Source organism: Carcharodon carcharias, chromosome 10, assembly GCF_017639515.1.
Source record: "Carcharodon carcharias isolate sCarCar2 chromosome 10, sCarCar2.pri, whole genome shotgun sequence".
NCBI lineage: Eukaryota > Metazoa > Chordata > Chondrichthyes > Lamniformes > Lamnidae > Carcharodon > Carcharodon carcharias.
In genome coordinates this window covers 72,641,796-72,661,088 of record NC_054476.1, presented here as the reverse complement: position 1 = coordinate 72,661,088, position 19,293 = coordinate 72,641,796, and the positions used below count along the sequence as shown (strand labels likewise).

At 45.7% G+C, this 19,293-nt stretch overlaps 1 protein-coding gene across 1 annotated transcript in view; it reads left to right on the top strand.

The window, feature by feature from the left end:
* LOC121282846 (N-acetyl-beta-glucosaminyl-glycoprotein 4-beta-N-acetylgalactosaminyltransferase 1-like) overlaps nucleotides 1-19,293 on the top strand; it is an 827,662-nt gene that overhangs the window by 737,094 nt on the left and 71,275 nt on the right. Inside the window, exon 12 of the mRNA XM_041196659.1 lies at nucleotides 18,283-18,383. Within this exon, the coding sequence (XP_041052593.1) occupies nucleotides 18,283-18,383 (101 nt within the window). The remainder of the gene's footprint in view (nucleotides 1-18,282; nucleotides 18,384-19,293) is intronic.

Sequence of the window (19,293 nt, the reverse complement as noted above, 5' to 3'; positions counted from 1 at the left end):
GTGATATAGCCATTGCCATCTCTCCACAAGGGCCACCATTAAGCAGGTTTCCCCAAAATGTTCTGGTGATTGACCGGTTGGGTCCACTCTCCAGTATGTGACTACAAGGTGCCCTGCATCTGCTGCGCACTGCACAACTCGGCCCTGCAGAGAAGAGCACTGGAGGAAGACCATGTAGAAGAGCGCTCTGTCAGGTTGTTGTCAGAGGAGATTGATGAGGCCAATTGGCTGCACTGCAAGGTTGTCCAGCCTCCATGTTGTGGGGGCAACACCAGGATGTCAGAGAAGTCTGTGATGCCCTGATCCAGGGATGCTTCTCCTAAGGCTAGCAAATCCTGGAGTGGACTTGTCCCATGTGGGCATTATCCTCAGCATTTTGTCTGCTATTGCTATCCAACGCCACATGGAGATCTTCTGGCTTCTAGTAGTATGCTCTCAGTATGTCTCTACCGGGCACACATTGGCCCCAGCCACTCTCAGTTTTCTCACACGGGCAGTTCTTACTGCTGATGTTGCTATGTCGATAATAACGACATGACACATGTAAGGGTCCAAAAGCTCACCACTTCATTCCAATGCCATCACTGCAACGGAGGGGTCAAAGCTTCAGAATGTATCATACATTCAGTTCATGTCAGTCCGCTGCTCCTGTACCATTCAGTGGACTGCTATAAATGACTCTCCATGACATAGGCCAATCTTTTGATGGAGGAGCTCCTGCACTCATATGCCTGAGACATTGCAGTGCTCATGTCATAGATGGACTCTCCTATTCTCTGGCTAATGGCCTGCACAGTCTCAGGAAACGCTGACAGGCTGCCATATATCTCTCTTTGCTGTTCCACAAGCAAACGCTTTGTATATGGCCACCGAGGTTCAGCCAAATGAGCATGGCTGGAGCTGTCCTCCATCCTCTGACAAGGACTATTCACAATGGCCTCTGCCTCCATCACCTGCTCTTGCTTACATGTGATGTGGTGCCCACCTTGTACCACTCATTCTAACCACACCTGAGTCCCCACTGAGGTGCCTGTATCTGCTGTGGTGGAAAGTATGTTTGATCTTGTGATGGTGGATCCCCAGAGTACAAGTCATCCTCTGAAATCAGCACAGCCTCCAACATCATCCACAGCTGCTCCTTTGGCATTGCCCCTGTAGAAGAGTGATTGTGCCAGTGATTCAACCTCCTATCTCTCGGCGTTTGCCTCATCAGACATCTGGCAACCCACCAATCAAGATCTGATGAATATGACTACACAAAAGGGCCGCTTGCATGGACAGGACAAGATGCTTTATCCTCTCCCTATCGGACTCCTATTTTGTCCTCGGCGACTGCCTCTCCTGCTGCCATTCCACCAATTAAAGACCTTCCCCTTCAACAGCGTCAATACTGCCAGGTAGCCACTATTGCACATTCGGTAATGATACATTTTGCCTGCAGACACACGATGGCTGACGGGCGCCCTTTAAATAGGGCCCACCATGTCAACCTCCCAACCCCTGAATGCTGCCACCATCTCTAATTGGACGGTGATCCCAAAGGCAAGCCACTACTTGGCCGCATTCCGCTAAATTCTGCCAGATGTTACACAATGACCTTGAGTGGGGTTACGACCCAGAAATGGTCCCAATTCTGGTTGCCAATGCTGTTAGAAAAATTCAGCCAAGTTAATCCAATCTCATGGGTCTCCTTCCAAGTTGTTGTTCAACTTAGGCCTCCTTAGTTTGTTTATCTTATCTATCCAAGGACAGTCACACATTTATTAGTCTATTGGTCCATAATTTTAGGGAAGATCTTTGTTCAAGATGGTGCCAGTGTTAACTTAAAGCATCTGGTGATATTAAGATGTATGAATACTCTGCATCTAGAATTTCCCAATGGTTAATTATTTTAACATTTTTTCAGAATATCTGAAATGTGCTTAACATATCTTGAGTTTTTCAATAAAAGCCACTTGGCATCATTTGGGGCAATTTTAATTTAGTTTGTTTTGTATAACATCATCAAAACAGCAGAGAGAGTGTACAATTTGAGGCAACCTTTACAGAGAATCAATGTAAATTACTATATTTAAGAAGAGTTTTCTTCTTTATTAAATGTATTAACTTGACACATTCCAGAAGCTCTGTTGCATTATGCAAGTTTAGAACGGTACAGGGTTCTGAATAAGTATGCAGAATTTTAATATATTTAGTTGAGTAGAACCTTTTTGAAATAGTAAGTGCTGTGCCAGAGTTATTGGCAAAGCAAGGTGGAAAGATACAAATTAATTCAATCTTTTCCTCAGCTTTACATTTCTTGGTCCTCATTATAAACAGCTGCATGGTAAAGACTGCTTATTTGATATTGTAGGTAAGGTGCTACTCTTGAATTAAATTACAATTTGTACTTTTGATTAAAAAATTGCATTTTACATATTTACCCATGAAGGAAACATGGAAAGACCTCAAGTGCATAATATTAATATTTAAAACCATATCTTGAAAAACTACTGGTTAAAATATGGGGCAGAATTTTCTGCCTGCCGGATGGGCAGGCCCGACCCAATCTCCGGTGGGCAGGGAGCCGATCCCCGCCGGAGAAGCGGGCCCCGCTGCCATTTTACATGGACGGTCAATTAAGGCCCGCCCAGCGTGACGTCCAGCGGGAAGCGCTATGCGCTTCCTGTCCGGGGGGAGGGGGGCTTCCCCAAATGTGTGCATGCACACAAAAGAGCGCACGTCCCCCTGAGGCTAAGTGCTGCCTCAGGGAGATTGCTGACAGTTTTAAAAACGTTAAAAATAGAAAAAAGAAATCCTTAACATGTCCCCCTCATGTGACAATGTCAGATGAGATGGGACACTTTCATAAATTACATTAAAACTTTATTAAACTTTTAAAATCCCTACCTGGCAGATGAGGTTTCATGTTTTTTCAGAAGCCCACTGGGGCTCCTGGCCAGCCCGCCAACCTTAAGGTTGGACAGGCAGGTCCTTTAATTGTTTCAATAGTCCTGTCAATGGCCTCAATTAGCCATTGACAGGTCAGTGGGCCCGCAGCTGATTTTGCTGTGGGCCCGTCTTCCTGAAAATTTAAATGGGGCGGGGTGACATCGGGGGTTCTCCCCGACGTCATCCTGCGTAATTTTACACATTGGCGAGCAGGCCCCACCCCCTGCTCGCCAACGGCAAAAATCAGCCCGTGGACTTGGAGTGCATGCTTTATCTTATGCAACATAGATCAGCTAGAAGTAAATGTTCACACAATTAGCTGTGACGTATTATTCCTCAGAAAATGCCTACTTTCTAAACAGCTTGTTGTTTTCATATGTGTGTGTGTGTGTGTGGGTGTGTAATATCCAGCTGATAATGAAAGTGGAAGTGCCCCATGATGCATACAAAAGTTTGTTTATTGCTGCCGCTGTGACATGTGAGGGAAACAAAACAATGTATTTCTCTACCTGCAGTGGGTAAGGAAAAAGTTATGACACTAAAATTCACAGGCGACAATCAAAGCATTCTGTAGCAACCAATGACCTCCAGAACTTGCATTGTCAACAGGAAGGCTCCATTAAACAGGGCCAATGGGCAACTGCACCATTTCAGGCACAACTCCACTGCCCATCTCCCCCATGAAACCAAAAAATCTGCTTGCCATTACAGTATCTGCCCAGACCCCTCCCCATTTGACCCAAAGGGGGGATTTTCCAGCCCTGCCTGCCGCCGGGATCGTCCAGTCCCACCAAAAGCAAATGGACTTTTGGCTGGCCCACCGCAGGTCCCGCCACGGTGGGGCCGGAAAATCCCGGCGAAAGTGGCACCCCTTCGGTGTGCTGTACGATTTATATCTAAAATAAAACCTCCCCTTTCATTGGGGGTTAAGGTTAAGCCCTGTTGCTGGACTCTGTTCACCTGGAGTCAGAGTATTCTTAGAGTAATAGAGGCATTTAAGCCATTTAGGGCATAATATCAAAGTTACTGATTGATTGTTCTGTCATTATCAATTCTATTTTCATCAGATGCCATTCTGAGATTATTCCTTGTACTTGGGGATTGAATTCCACAACATTGCCATTATTGCATGAAACATTATTCTGTGTATATAAGTAGCTAAATATATGTGTAGATGAGGGGTGGGGTGAATTTCATTGGGTTTCTCAGTTCATTGTCATAGTTTCAGCAGTAAAAACTATGGCATTTGCATCAATTTTCAGTGTATCCAAGACCCTACCTGTTGTAAGGTTGTATGTTGTCTTATGAAGAGTCTAGAGGCTTGTAAATAACTGTTTATTAATAACACATAACTATATACACATATATAGGGTACAGTCCTGACTAGGTGATATCTTCATGCTGATTTTTACCAGACTCACTCCTGCACTCTAGCACTCCCATGTGACTCTATACATCATAATGTAGGTGATACTGTCTCCCCAGTCCCACATTAACCCTTGCAGTCCAAACATCTTAATACTACACTACCATCAAAATGTCAGCAGAAGAATGGGAGAATCTGTGCAAAAATTCACCAAGCCCCCCACCACCACCCAATGTATTTGACATTTCTGAAATGTTAGTTTTTGGTTGAAGGGGTTATCGAGCAGCCTGTTTAAATGGGCACTCAGTGACTGCAATAAGAATGTTTCATGGGGTTGTGACCTTATTAACATAGTTTGATGGCTTTACTAAGGCCTGCACATACCTGGTGCACAGTTCTTCAGTGTTGTAAGTGCTTTCCCACAGCATATTTAATTCACCTTGTGGAATAGGGCCACAGCACAAAAATGTGGGCCACTCTCTCCGCCACACCACAGCATTACAGGCACTGAACGGTACTCAATGATCCATAGTTTTTAATTGAAAACAAGAAGAACCTTGCATGACCTCAGGTCACTCAAACAATTTTACAGCCTTTACATTAATTACTTTTGTAAAACAAAAACAGAATTACCTGGAAAAACTCAGCAAGTCTGGCAGCATCGGCGGAGAAGAAAAGAGTTGACGTTTCGAGTCCTCATGACCCTTCGACAGGACTAGGCGAATCCCAGGAAGGGGTGAAATAAAAGCTGGTTTAAGGTGGTGGTGGGGGTTGGTGGGGGGGGGGCAGGGTGGGTTGTTGGGTGGGGGGAGAGAAGAGGAGGGGGGTGGTGTGGTTGTAGGCAAAAGCAGTGATAGAAGCAGATCATCAAAAGATGTCACAGACAGCAGAACAAAAGAACACATAGGTGTTGAAGTTGGTGATATTATCTAAACGAATGTGCTAATTAAGAATGGATGGTAGGGCACTCAAGGTATAGCTCTAGTGAGGGTGGGGGGGGCATAAAAGATTTAAAAATATTTTAAAATAATGGATATAGGTGGGAAAAAGAAAAATCTTTATAATTTATTGGGAAAAAAAAACAAAAGGAAGGGGGAAGAAACAGAAAGGGGATGGGGATGGAGGAGGGAGGTCAAGACCTAAAGTTGTTGAATTCAATATTCAGTCCGGAAGGCTGTAAAGTGCCTAGTTGGAAGATGAGGTGTTGTTCCTCCATTTTGCGTTGGGCTTCACTGGAACAATGCAGCAAGCCAAGGACAGACATGTGGGCAAGAGAGCAGGGTGGAGTGTTGAAATGGCAAGCGACAGGGAGGTTTGGGTCATTCTTGCGGACAGACCGCAGGTGTTCTGCAAAGCGGTCACCCAGTTTACGTTTGGTCTCTCCAATGTAGAGGAGACCGCATTGGGAGCAACAAATGCAGTAGACTAAGTTGGGGGAAATGCAAGTGAAATGTTGCTTCACTTGAAAGGAGTGTTTGGGCCCTTGGACGGTGAGGAGAGTGGAAGTGAAGGGGTAGGTGTTACATCTTTTGCGTGGGCATGGGGTGGTGCCATAGGTGGGGGTTGAGGAGTAGGGGGTAATGGAGGAGTGGACCAGGGTGTCCCGGAGGGAACGATCCCTACGGAATGCCGACAGTGGGGGTGAAGGGAAGATGTGTTTAGTAGTGGCATCATGCTGGAGTTGGCGGAAATGGCGGAGGATGATCCTTTGAATGTGGAGGCTGGTGGAGTGATAAGTGAGGACAAGGGGGACCCTATCATGTTTCTGGGAGGGAGGAGAAGGCGTGAGGGCGGATGCGCGGGAGATGGGCCGGACTTGGTTGAGGGTCCTGTCAATGACCGTGGGTGGAAAACCTCGGTTAAGGAAGAAGGAGGACATGTCAGAGGAACTGTTTTTGAAGGTAGCATCATCGGAACAGATGCGACAGAGGCGAAGGAACTGAGAGAATGGGATGGAGTCCTTACAGGAAGTGGGGTGTGAGGAGCTGTAGTCAAGGTAGCTGTGGGAGTCGGTAGGCTTGTAATGGATATTGGTGGACAGTCTATCACCAGAGATTGAGACAGCAAGGTCAAGGAAGGGAAGGGAAGTGTCAGATCTGGACCATGTGAAAATGATGGAGGGGTGGAGATTGGAAGCAAAATTAATAAATTTTTCCAAGTCCTGACAAGAGCACGAAGCAGCACCGAAGTAATCATCGATATACCGGAGAAAGAGTTGTGGAAGGGGGCCGGAGTAGGACTGGAACAAGGAATGTTCCACATACCCCATAAAGAGACAGGCATAGCTGGGGCCCATGCCGGTACCCATAGCCACACCTTTTATTTGGAGGAAGTGAAAGGAGTTGAAGGAGAAATTGTTCAGTGTGAGAACAAGTTCAGCCAGATGGAGGAGAGTAGTGGTGGATGGGGATTGTTCGGGCCTCTGTTCGAGGAAGAAGCTAAGGGCCCTCAGACCATCCTGGTGGGGGATGGAAGTGTAGAGGGATTGGACGTCCATGGTGAAGAGGAAGCAGTTGGGGCCAGGGAACTGGAAATTGTTGATGTGACTTAAGGTGTCATAGGAATCATGGATGTAGGTGGGGAGGGACTGGACAAGGGGAGAGAGAATGGAGTCAAGATAACGAGAAATGAGTTCTGTGGGGCAGGAGCAAGCCAACACGATCGGTCTACCGGGACAGTTCTGTTTGTGGATTTTGGGTAGAAGGTAGAAGCGGGCCATCCGAGGTTGGGCGACTATCAGGTTGGAAGCTGTGGGAGGAAGATCCCCAGAGGAGATGAGGTCAGTGACAGTCCTGGAAACAATGCCTTGATGTTCAGTGGTGGAGTCATGGTCCAGGGAGAGGTAGGAGGAAGTGTCTGTGAGTTGACGCTCTGCCTCCGCGAGGTAGAGGTCAGTGTGCCAGACAACAACAGCACCACCCTTGTCAGCAGGTTTGATGACGATGTCAGGGTTGGACCTGAGAGAATGGAGTGCAGTAAGTTCAGTGAGAGAGATTAGAATGCGTGAGAGGAGCAGAGAAATTGAGACGACTAATGTCGCTCCGACAGTTCTCAATGAAAAGATCAAGAGAAGGTAAGAATCCAGAGGGAGGGGTCCAGGTGGAGGGAGAATATTGGAGGTGGGTGAAAGGATCCGTTGAACGATGCTGAACGTTCAGTGCTCAGCAAAGGACTTAGTTTCATACCCTTATGCCCTCACTCAATGAATTTCGGGCTTGGCACGGTGCTGAACTCTTCTTCCGCCGTCTTCGTCTCCGGGCTCACTTCTTTGGGCAGGAGTCCTCTCCCCGTTCAACGGATCCTTTCACCCACCTCCAATATTCTCCCTCCACCTGGACGCCTCCCTCTGAATTCCTACCTTTTCTTGATCTTTTCATTGAGAACTGTCGGCGCGACATTAGTCGTCTCAATTTCTCTGCTCCTCTCACCCATTCTAATCTCTCTCTCGTTGAACTTACTGCACTCCATTCTCTCATATCCAACCCTGACATTGTCATCAAACCCGCTGACAAGGGTGGTGCTGTTGTTGTCTGACACAATGACCTCTACCTCGTAGAGGCTGAGCGTCAACTCACAGACACTTCTTCCTACCTCTCCCTGGACCATGACCCCACCACTGAACATCAAGGCATTGTTTCCAGGACTGTCACTGACCTCATCTCCTCTGGGGATCTTCCTCCCACAGCTTCCAACCTGATAGTCACCCAACCTCGGACGGCCCGCTTCTACCTCCTACCCAAAATCAACAAACAGAACTGTCCCGGTAGACCGATCGTGTCAGCTTGCTCCTGCCCCACAGAACTCATTTCTCGTTATCTTGACTCCCTTCTCTCTCCCCTTGTCCAGTCCCTCCCAACCTACATCCGTGATTCCTCTGACACCTTAAGTCACATCAACAATTTCCAGTTCCCTGGCCCCAACCGCTTCCTCTTCACCATGGATGTCCAATCCCTCTATACTTCCATCCCCCACCAGGATGGTCTGAGGGCCCTTAGCTTCTTCCTCGAACAGAGGCCCGAACAATCCCCATCCACCACTACTCTCCTCCGTCTGGCTGAACTTGTTCTCACACTGAACAATTTCTCCTTCAACTCATCTCACTTCCTCCAAATAAAAGGTGTGGCTATGGGCCCCAGCTATGCCTGTCTCTTTATGGGGTATGTGGAACATTCCTTGTTGCAGTCCTACTCCGGCCCCCTTCCACAACTCTTTCTCCGGTACATCGATGATTACTTCGGTGCTGCTTTGTGCTCTCGTCGGGACTTGGAAAAATTTATTAATTTTGCTTCTAATCTCCACCCCTCCATCATTTTCACGTGGTCCATCTCTGACACTTCCCTTCCCTTCCTTGACCTTGCTGTCTCAATCTCTGGTGATAGACTGTCCACCAATATCCATTACAAGCCTACCAACTCCCACAGCTACCTTGACTACAGCTCCTCACACCCCACTTCCTGTAAGGACTCCATTCCATTCTCTCAGTTCTTTCGCCTCCGTCGCAACTGTTCCGATGATGCTACCTTCAAAAACAGTTCCTCTGACATGTCCTCCTTCTTCCTTAACTGAGGTTTTCCACCCACGGTCGTTGACAGGGCCCTCAACCGTGTCCGGCCCATCTCCCGCGCATCCGCCCTCACGCCTTCTCCTCCCTCCCAGAAAAATGATAGGATCCCCCTTGTCCTCACTTATCACCCCACCAGCCTCCGCATTCAAAGGATCATCCTCCGCCATTTCCGCCAACTCCAGCATGATGCCACTACCAAACACATCTTCCCTTCACCCCCACTGTCGGCATTCCGTAGGGATCGTTCCCTCCGGGACACCCTGGTCCACTCCTCCATCACCCCCTACTCCTCAACCCCCACCTATGGCACCACCCCATGCCCACGCAAAAGATGCAACACCTGCCCCTTCACTTCCTCTCTCCTCACCGTCCAAGGACCCAAACACTCCTTTCAAGTGAAGCAACATTTCACTTGCATTTCCCCCAACTTAGTCTACTGCATTCATTGCTCCCAATGCGGTCTCCTCTACATTGGAGAGACCAAACGTAAACTGGGCGACCGCTTTGCAGAACACCTGCGGTCTGTCCGCAAGAATGACCCAAACCTCCCTGTCGCTTGCCATTTCAATACTCCACCCTGCTCTCTTGCCCACATGTCTGTCCTTGGCTTGCTGCATTGTTCCAGTGAAGCCCAACGCAAACTGGAGGAACAACACCTCATCTTCCGACTAGGCACTTTACAGCCTTCCGGACTGAATATTGAATTCCCCCCTCCATGCCCACCCCCCCTTTCTGTTTCTTCCCCCTTCCTTTTTTTTTCCAATGAATTATATAGATTTTTCTTTTTCCCACCTATTTCCATTATTTTAAAATATTTTTAAATCTTTTATGCTCCCCCCACCCTCACTAGAGCTATACCTTGAGTGCCCTACCATCCATTCTTAATTAGCACATTCGTTTAGATAATATCACCAACTTCGACACCTATGTGTTCTTTTGTTCTGTTGTCTGTGACATCTTTTGATGATCTGCTTCTATCACTGCTTTTGCCTACAACCACACCACCCCCCTCCCCTTCACTCCCCCCACCCAACCCAACCCCCCCCCCCCTCCCCCCCCACCTCTCCAACCACCTTAAACCAGCTTATACTTCACCCCTTCCTTGGGATTTGCCTAGTCCTGTCGAAGGGTCATGAGAACTCGAAACGTCAACTCTTTTCTTCTCCGCCGATGCTGCCAGACTTGCTGAGTTTTTCCAGGTAATTCTGTTTTTGTTTTGTATTTCCAGCATCCGCAGTTTTTTGTTTTTTGTTTTAAATACTTTTGTAGTTGCTGTTGTCTGAAATGCAGCATACATTTGCAAACAACAATGGCTAGATGTTTTAGTGATATGGATTGAGGGATAACTATTGATTAGGACACTGGGAAGAACTCCCCAGCCCTCCTTTGAACTAATTCTTAGGTATCTGTCACGTCTGCCTGAGAGGGCAGACAGGGTCTCGGTTTCATCTGAAGGATGGCACTTCTGACAATGCAGCATTCCTTCAGTAATGTACTAAAGTTTGGAATTCAGGAGTTTAATGTTTAAAAAAAAACTGTGGTGTCAAACGTGCTCGGAATTAAGTATGTATGATTTTATTTTAAATCTTTTATGCTCCCCCCACCCTCACTAGAGCTATACCTTGAGTGCCCTACCATCCATTCTTAATTAGCACATTCGTTTAGATAATATCACCAACTTCGACACCTATGTGTTCTTTTGTTCTGTTGTCTGTGACATCTTTTGATGATCTGCTTCTATCACTGCTTTTGCCTACAACCACACCACCCCCCTCCACTTCTCTCCCCCCACCCAACCCAACCCCCCCCCCCCTCCCCCCCCACCTCTCCAACCACCTTAAACCAGCTTATACTTCACCCCTTCCTTGGGATTTGCCTAGTCCTGTCGAAGGGTCATGAGAACTCGAAACGTCAACCCTCTATACTTCCATCCCCCACCAGGATGGTCTGAGGGCCCTTAGCTTCTTCCTCGAACAGAGGCCCGAACAATCCCCATCCACCACTACTCTCCTCCGTCTGGCTGAACTTGTTCTCACACTGAACAATTTCTCCTTCAACTCATCTCACTTCCTCCAAATAAAAGGTGTGGCTATGGGCCCCAGCTATGCCTGTCTCTTTATGGGGTATGTGGAACATTCCTTGTTGCAGTCCTACTCCGGCCCCCTTCCACAACTCTTTCTCCGGTACATCGATGATTACTTCGGTGCTGCTTTGTGCTCTCGTCGGGACTTGGAAAAATTTATTAATTTTGCTTCTAATCTCCACCCCTCCATCATTTTCACGTGGTCCATCTCTGACACTTCCCTTCCCTTCCTTGACCTTGCTGTCTCAATCTCTGGTGATAGACTGTCCACCAATATCCATTACAAGCCTACCAACTCCCACAGCTACCTTGACTACAGCTCCTCACACCCCACTTCCTGTAAGGACTCCATTCCATTCTCTCAGTTCTTTCGCCTCCGTCGCAACTGTTCCGATGATGCTACCTTCAAAAACAGTTCCTCTGACATGTCCTCCTTCTTCCTTAACTGAGGTTTTCCACCCACGGTCGTTGACAGGGCCCTCAACCGTGTCCGGCCCATCTCCCGCGCATCCGCCCTCACGCCTTCTCCTCCCTCCCAGAAAAATGATAGGATCCCCCTTGTCCTCACTTATCACCCCACCAGCCTCCGCATTCAAAGGATCATCCTCCGCCATTTCCGCCAACTCCAGCATGATGCCACTACCAAACACATCTTCCCTTCACCCCCACTGTCGGCATTCCGTAGGGATCGTTCCCTCCGGGACACCCTGGTCCACTCCTCCATCACCCCCTACTCCTCAACCCCCACCTATGGCACCACCCCATGCCCACGCAAAAGATGCAACACCTGCCCCTTCACTTCCTCTCTCCTCACCGTCCAAGGACCCAAACACTCCTTTCAAGTGAAGCAACATTTCACTTGCATTTCCCCCAACTTAGTCTACTGCATTCATTGCTCCCAATGCGGTCTCCTCTACATTGGAGAGACCAAACGTAAACTGGGCGACCGCTTTGCAGAACACCTGCGGTCTGTCCGCAAGAATGACCCAAACCTCCCTGTCGCTTGCCATTTCAATACTCCACCCTGCTCTCTTGCCCACATGTCTGTCCTTGGCTTGCTGCATTGTTCCAGTGAAGCCCAACGCAAACTGGAGGAACAACACCTCATCTTCCGACTAGGCACTTTACAGCCTTCCGGACTGAATATTGAATTCCCCCCTCCATGCCCACCCCCCCTTTCTGTTTCTTCCCCCTTCCTTTTTTTTTCCAATGAATTATATAGATTTTTCTTTTTCCCACCTATTTCCATTATTTTAAAATATTTTTAAATCTTTTATGCTCCCCCCACCCTCACTAGAGCTATACCTTGAGTGCCCTACCATCCATTCTTAATTAGCACATTCGTTTAGATAATATCACCAACTTCGACACCTATGTGTTCTTTTGTTCTGTTGTCTGTGACATCTTTTGATGATCTGCTTCTATCACTGCTTTTGCCTACAACCACACCACCCCCCTCCACTTCTCTCCCCCCCACCCAACCCAACCCCCCCCCCCCCCTCCCCCCCCACCTCTCCAACCACCTTAAACCAGCTTATACTTCACCCCTTCCTTGGGATTTGCCTAGTCCTGTCGAAGGGTCATGAGAACTCGAAACGTCAACTCTTTTCTTCTCCGCCGATGCTGCCAGACTTGCTGAGTTTTTCCAGGTAATTCTGTTTTTGTTTTGTATTTCCAGCATCCGCAGTTTTTTGTTTTTTGTTTTAAATACTTTTGTAGTTGCTGTTGTCTGAAATGCAGCATACATTTGCAAACAACAATGGCTAGATGTTTTAGTGATATGGATTGAGGGATAACTATTGATTAGGACACTGGGAAGAACTCCCCAGCCCTCCTTTGAACTAATTCTTAGGTATCTGTCACGTCTGCCTGAGAGGGCAGACAGGGTCTCGGTTTCATCTGAAGGATGGCACTTCTGACAATGCAGCATTCCTTCAGTAATGTACTAAAGTTTGGAATTCAGGAGTTTAATGTTTAAAAAAAAACTGTGGTGTCAAACGTGCTCGGAATTAAGTATGTATGATTTTATAGAGCTCAGCTTTCCCCCATATGTGAGCTATCAGACCATGCCAGCAAGAACTCTTTATTTTATTCCTAAGATGAGCATTTGCCTTTTTAGTAGAATTGTGACAAACATGGTATTGGTACACAATATCACAGTACCCACTTGTAATTTTAGCTACACATAACATCTGTTTTAAAAAACGGGTTTTGGTACGAAGCAAAATTTCCTGGATCTGTTTTCTATAAATTGAACAAACCTTATTGAAATGTGTCACTCATAATTTATTCCCTCATGCAGCTCCTTTGGATAAATACAGACACCAAAGATGAATGGAGTTAAAAAAAGGTGTTACATCCCTCTCCTTCCTGTGGCTTTGCAGGACCCAGCTGGTACAGTCTCCCCACAGCAGCACCTCAATGTTTTCTAATATATTTAAATTTTTGAATGCTTCCATTTAACTAATGATTTTATTTTATTTTAAATGGTGCCAGAGTGCTGGAGTTTTACTGTGAAACTGGGAGGAATAAGCACTTCACTTGGTGTGGTGTTCATTACACAACTAATTTATTCTTCATGTTACAGTCATCACTGCCCCCCTCTGGCAGTGTGCTGTTAAAAGGGTAATGAAGCCAAATGAACCCTCATAATTAAAGCAGCCTTTTCAAGATCATGGCAATACTTAATGCTGAGTCATTAAAAGTAATCAGAACCTGGGGTTCTGAATTCTTACAGTGATTGCTGTAAGGTTATAGCATGACAACAACTGCTCCTGAGGATACATGAACAGTCTGAGATAGACACCCCTTGATGCCAGCAAGGTTAACAAATTGTAAAAAAAAGAGGCATCCGATCAGGGAGTTGAAAGATAAGCTGCATTGTATTTAAAAATCAGTGCATTGTAAGAGGAAGTGTGGGATGAAGAGAAATTCTTTGAGATGAAGAGATCAAACATCCCTGGTGACTCATGGGAGTCCCTGGCTTGTGACTGATTAAAATGGAGTAGGTTCATTCAGGAAGGCATCGTGAGACTTCGCCAAGAACATGCAGAGGTGAAGTCGAGGTGTCAGAGGGAGCGCACAAACCTCCAAATCCTTCATCTGCCCGACCTTTCAAGCACCACCTGCTTAGCGTGTGACAGACTGCAGATCACACATTGGACTTATCAGCTACCTCAGAACCTATTGAACTGGAGTAGAAGCAAGTCATCCTCAATCCTAAAGGACTGTCTACAAGGACTGAAGAAGCCCCAAAGCTTTAAGGGCCTGGAAAAGAATGGCTTTAGGGAAGGAAATGGTGCAATGAGTTTTTGTTTAAATAGAGTGGAGTTGTGAAGAAAAGAAGAGTCTGTATTGGTAGCAGAGGAGGAACGAGAAAGGAAAGTTCCTAAAAGCACTGAACTTCACTCATAGTATGTCATTGTTTCCAATTTAGTTAGAATTATATTTTCCAAAATTTGGCACAAGAGGAATACTAGTCTACAGCAGTGGCCATAGTAATGGTAGAATAACCAACATCCTGATACTCCTCCTGATACTTCCCAGTAGAATTCTGCTTCCTCCACTTCTTGCCTCTTGTGCATCCATGACTTCCTTTGCTGCACCATTGACAGCCAAGCCTTCAGCCTTCCAAGCCCTATGCTCTCAAATTTCTCCCTAAACCTCCCTGTTTCTCTTCCTTTAAGGTGCATCTTTACACCTATCTCTTTGACCGTGTTCTTATATCATCTTAATAATCTTCTTCTAGGAACATAAGAAGGAACATAGGAACTGATGTTGGCCATTCAGCCCCTCAAACCTGTTCCACTATTCAATTAAATCATGACAGATTTGTATCTTAACTCCATCTAGCTGCCTAGGTTCCAAACCCCTTTATACTCTTGCCTAACAAAAACCTATCAATGTCAGTTTTGAATTTTCAATTGATCCAACTTCAGTAGCTTTTTTGGAAAAAGAGTCTCAGACTTCCACTTCCTTTTATGTGATGAAGTAATTCCTGACATCACCCCTGAATGGCCTAGCTCTAATTTTCAGGTTAGTTGCAGTTGCAAGTGCATCCACCGAGCGGGATATAGCGTGAGTGCGCGATGACGTCGGGACACTCACCTGACGTCATCTCACATCATTTCATAGCCAGACAGGTCAGGTGGGCGGCCGCCTGTAGGACGTAAAATTCTGGCCCATAATTTTTTTTTGTCTGTGGTCTTTGCCCTGAAACTCTTTCTTTCCCTCATCCCTCTTATATTGTATGAATGCAAGAAAGGGGCTGATGTTGTGAAACCCCCTTCCCACGTTTTGAGCGTGTGTGGCATAAACGAACCCTCTGATTTTACCCTACTCTAGTTTGCTGTGGGATTATTAATAGAGGATTGGATCACTCCAAAACTGAAGGGTTGGGGAAAATATGCCACCACTTATAAAGGGGGGAATCAAAAATCAAAAACACCTTCCTGTTTATGTACAGGAAGTGAGTGGAGAAATCAAGGCTGTTCTAAATTAAACCCCTCCTGCCTGTAACATCATTGTCAGTGTTTGCTGTGTTTTATCTGTTGTGCAATAAAGCAGCTTAAGAACTGGAGCAAATAGATACCTCGCCTAGTGCTAACTCATTTTATCTTTATAGAGATTGAAAGCATATAAGGGCTTAAGACATGGAGGCCCTCATCCAGATCACAAAGGAGTTTCATTGTCACACTCATGTTTCTCACCACCGCACTGGCAGATACAGGGAACTGTGGAGAATCAAACAACCAGACCACTTAAGAGAGCAACAGACGGCACTGAACTCTAGTGGATATCTTGAAACAGATCTGAATTCATAACATAACGCTATAGCCCCCATGTGTTACGGCTTTAACAAGACCTAAACAATAATTTGAAAAATGCTTCCTTTCCATTTGGTATTAAAGAATGACCCACATAAGATTATGAGAAATTTTGACAGATCAGAGAGCTGGGCCCAGATTTTCATCCCCGGGTCGAGTTTGCAGAGTCGGGAGATTTCCCAGTTCAGCGAGCCTGACCTTTATAAATGTCCGCCCTCATTTTGGATCTTCAGTCAGGAGGGGCAGGCTGAAATAGGAGTCGAGCCGGGTGATGCCGGAACGAGTGCTGGGGCTGCTGGGTGCAGAGGTGGGCAAGATCTGCCCCTGTGCTCCAGCACTGTGCTAAAATAAGTATAAAACTTATTTAAAAAAAAATATATAAAAAATAATAAAACAAAACTAATACCTCTAACCCTCACCCTCCAACCCTCACACATTCCCTATCCCACACTCATGCCAACCTAGCCAACTTAATGCCCTCTACTCACCCCCCATTATCCCTATACCCCCTTTGTGAACTTTGTGCCCCTCTACCCACCCCCATTGCCTCAAAACCCTATGCCAACCCATGCCCCAAACCCACTACCCTTTTCCCTTACCCCCTACATGCCAATTTATCTTGCATCCTTGGACAGTTTCTTGACAGCCTTGACATTTCCTGGACAGCTTGGACAGCTCTTTAACAGCTCCTTGACCGTTGGACAGTCCTTTAACAACTGGATAGCTCTTTAATAGTTCCTTGAAAGCTGGACAGTTCATTGAAAGCTGGTTGGTTCTGATGAGTTTGTGCATAAAATGTGCATAAGCATAGTCACTTTTAACAATCCCAATGCCATACCTCTCCCAAAGGTGTCCTAAGACCCTATCCAAAGGGGCATCCTGGCTATCCAAATGCATCCACCAAGTTCAGACCTCCTTTTACCTGTTTTAATCTGGACACTCCAGGCTCCATACTCCTGGCCTTCCAAACTCCCACTTCCGTGAAGGCAGCTGGGTGATTCAAATGACCAGCTGCCTCCACAAATCATGCACGTACAAACCCTGACCTGATTCCAGTCCTGCCTCTGCAAAGATGGGAAATGCCAGGTTTGGGGTTGGGACTTAACATTTTTGGCAGTTTCCGGGATTTTCACAATGATGGAGCGCCTTGGTTTTATAATGGATGTGTCTGTGAGCAAGAATCATAAAATGTTATGCCACAGCTATTCATCCCAACAAGTGTGTACTGGTATTTTTTTTTCTGTGTGAACTAAATTCCAGTCTCCTGTTCACTTCTATTTCTCTTAATATTTACCTTTTTCTAGAAAGCATCGAATCCCTCTTTAAAATAATTAATAGCGTCTGTTTACAGCAAGAGTTCGTGAAAGGGAATTCTACACAATAACCACCTTGTGTATAATAGTTTGTTTCCAGCCTCCTGTTTATTGCATTTTGTGATGATGTTCAATTGTACCCCTTATTACTGCCTCATAGACAATCTATCACTGTTTATCTTTATCATAACCCTTCACAATCTTGAAGACTTCAATTCTTTCAGCTCAAGTGGAAAGGAATAGCCCTAAATTCTCAAGTGACTCTTTATAACTGTGACCCCTCATGCTAAAACTAATGGCAGTCAGTATGAAAGAGATGAGAATGAAGCTCTAACCCTTCAGGTTCTGGAGTCAAAAGTGCCAATGTGTGTGAAACATTAGGGGAATCGGAACTGAGCACCTACTACATTAAATGCTCTTTAACTTAATATGTCAACTATGGCAATGGTAGCATCCTTACCTCTAAATCAGAAATTGTGGGTTCAAATTCCTCCCCAGAGACTGAAGCATGTAATCTAGGCTGACGTTTCAGTGCAGTACTGAAGGAGTGCAGCACTGTCAGAGGTGCTGCTTTTCGAACGAGATGTTAACATTGAAGCCCCGTCTGCGCACTTGGGGAAAAGATCCCACAGCACTAATCAAAGAAGAACAAGAGTGTTCTCCCCAGTGTGCTGGCCAATACTTACCCACATTGCTAAGAACAGATTACTTGGTCACTGTTTCATTGTTTTTGGATATTCTGCAGTTGTGAAAGGAGTACAGAAATGCAGTTCCTTCCTTCTGTGTAACAGAAAGTTGCTTTGTTGATGTTAAGGTGTATCTTTGGGAACAGGGACAGGAAAGTTGAAAGAAAAAGTCGTTCATTTCTAACAGTGCTGTCAATTAAAAGATACTCTAATTATAAGTATACTCAGAACAGAAAGTGGCCCTGAAATTTCCCAGAGGCTTTCCTAGTGTCCTTACTGTAAGATTGCTGAAAGGCCACTAGAGACCTGATGTAACCAAACCCACCACTATTTTTAGGGAAGACTCCACCAGACTCCCAATAGCATTACTGCAAGACGATCCTTGCACAACTTCACTGCCAGAATGATTTCAAAGCCAAAACTTCACTTTTCACATTGTCTATATTGTGTGCAATTTGAAAGAATCCCAGGGGTCAGTACAGTACTTAATATGTTGTTTGTGTACTCTTACAGGTCTACTTGTCCTTCGTCTACCCAAATGACTTCACCAGGCTTACACACATGGAAACGGAAAATAAGTGTTTCTACCGGGAGAGCCCTTTGTATTTGGAAAAGTAAGAACGCATAAGTAAAGTTTAAAAATTGAATATTGGAGGCATTAGTTTGAGACAACAGCCAAGCAAAAAAAAAGTGTGCATTTGTTGTGAGGCTTTGAATAGGAAGATCTGTTTGGCCCTAAGGCAAAGTCGAAGATAAATTCCATGAACTTGACTTTACGTTTTTAGCAAACCCGACCTGCCTTGTTTTAAATGCATAAAATATTCCGTGTACAATATCTTAGCTGGACTGTTTCTGTGCCGCTTGAATCATGCTGATCTGATACCCCTTAATAAACACAAAGGGTTTTGTAATTTGCATTGCCATCTATCCTATTTGGGTCCAGACTATGGTTTCTAATTGGGCTGTGAGTAAATTCTAAAGTGTAACCTAGACCTCACTGCTCTCCACCTCCTTGGCCACCTCTTGATCCCTCCCTCATGGGGCACATCGCCAGGAGAGCCTTCCCTCCTCCACAGTGATGTCCCCCGGCCAGTTTTCAAAGACTTGGCTGCATTGTGATCTTTTAGCCTTGCCCCCCTCCTCCACTTGCCATAGAAACCTGGATGCCTGGTTCAAACAGTGTGAACAGAGTAAGTACAATGGCAGTCATGTTTCCTTCATTTGCATGAACTTAGTATACATAATTTTTCTTTCTAATAATGTTGGCCCTAAGGAAATGGCAGGAAGGCTGAGATACCATGGAGCACATTATCCCTATTACCTATCTTTCCCCCTGTTCCAGATCCAATGGGAAGTTGGTAGGCCTATAAATCTGTCTGTTTTTTTAACAGTAATTGTCATTTCTTTCCCCAATGACTTCTTTGTATTATGATATACCGATGTTGGTTATTAAGATTTTCAATGAACTATTATCAGCAGCAAACATTGCAATGCAAGCAATATTGCAATGAATGCACCTATCAC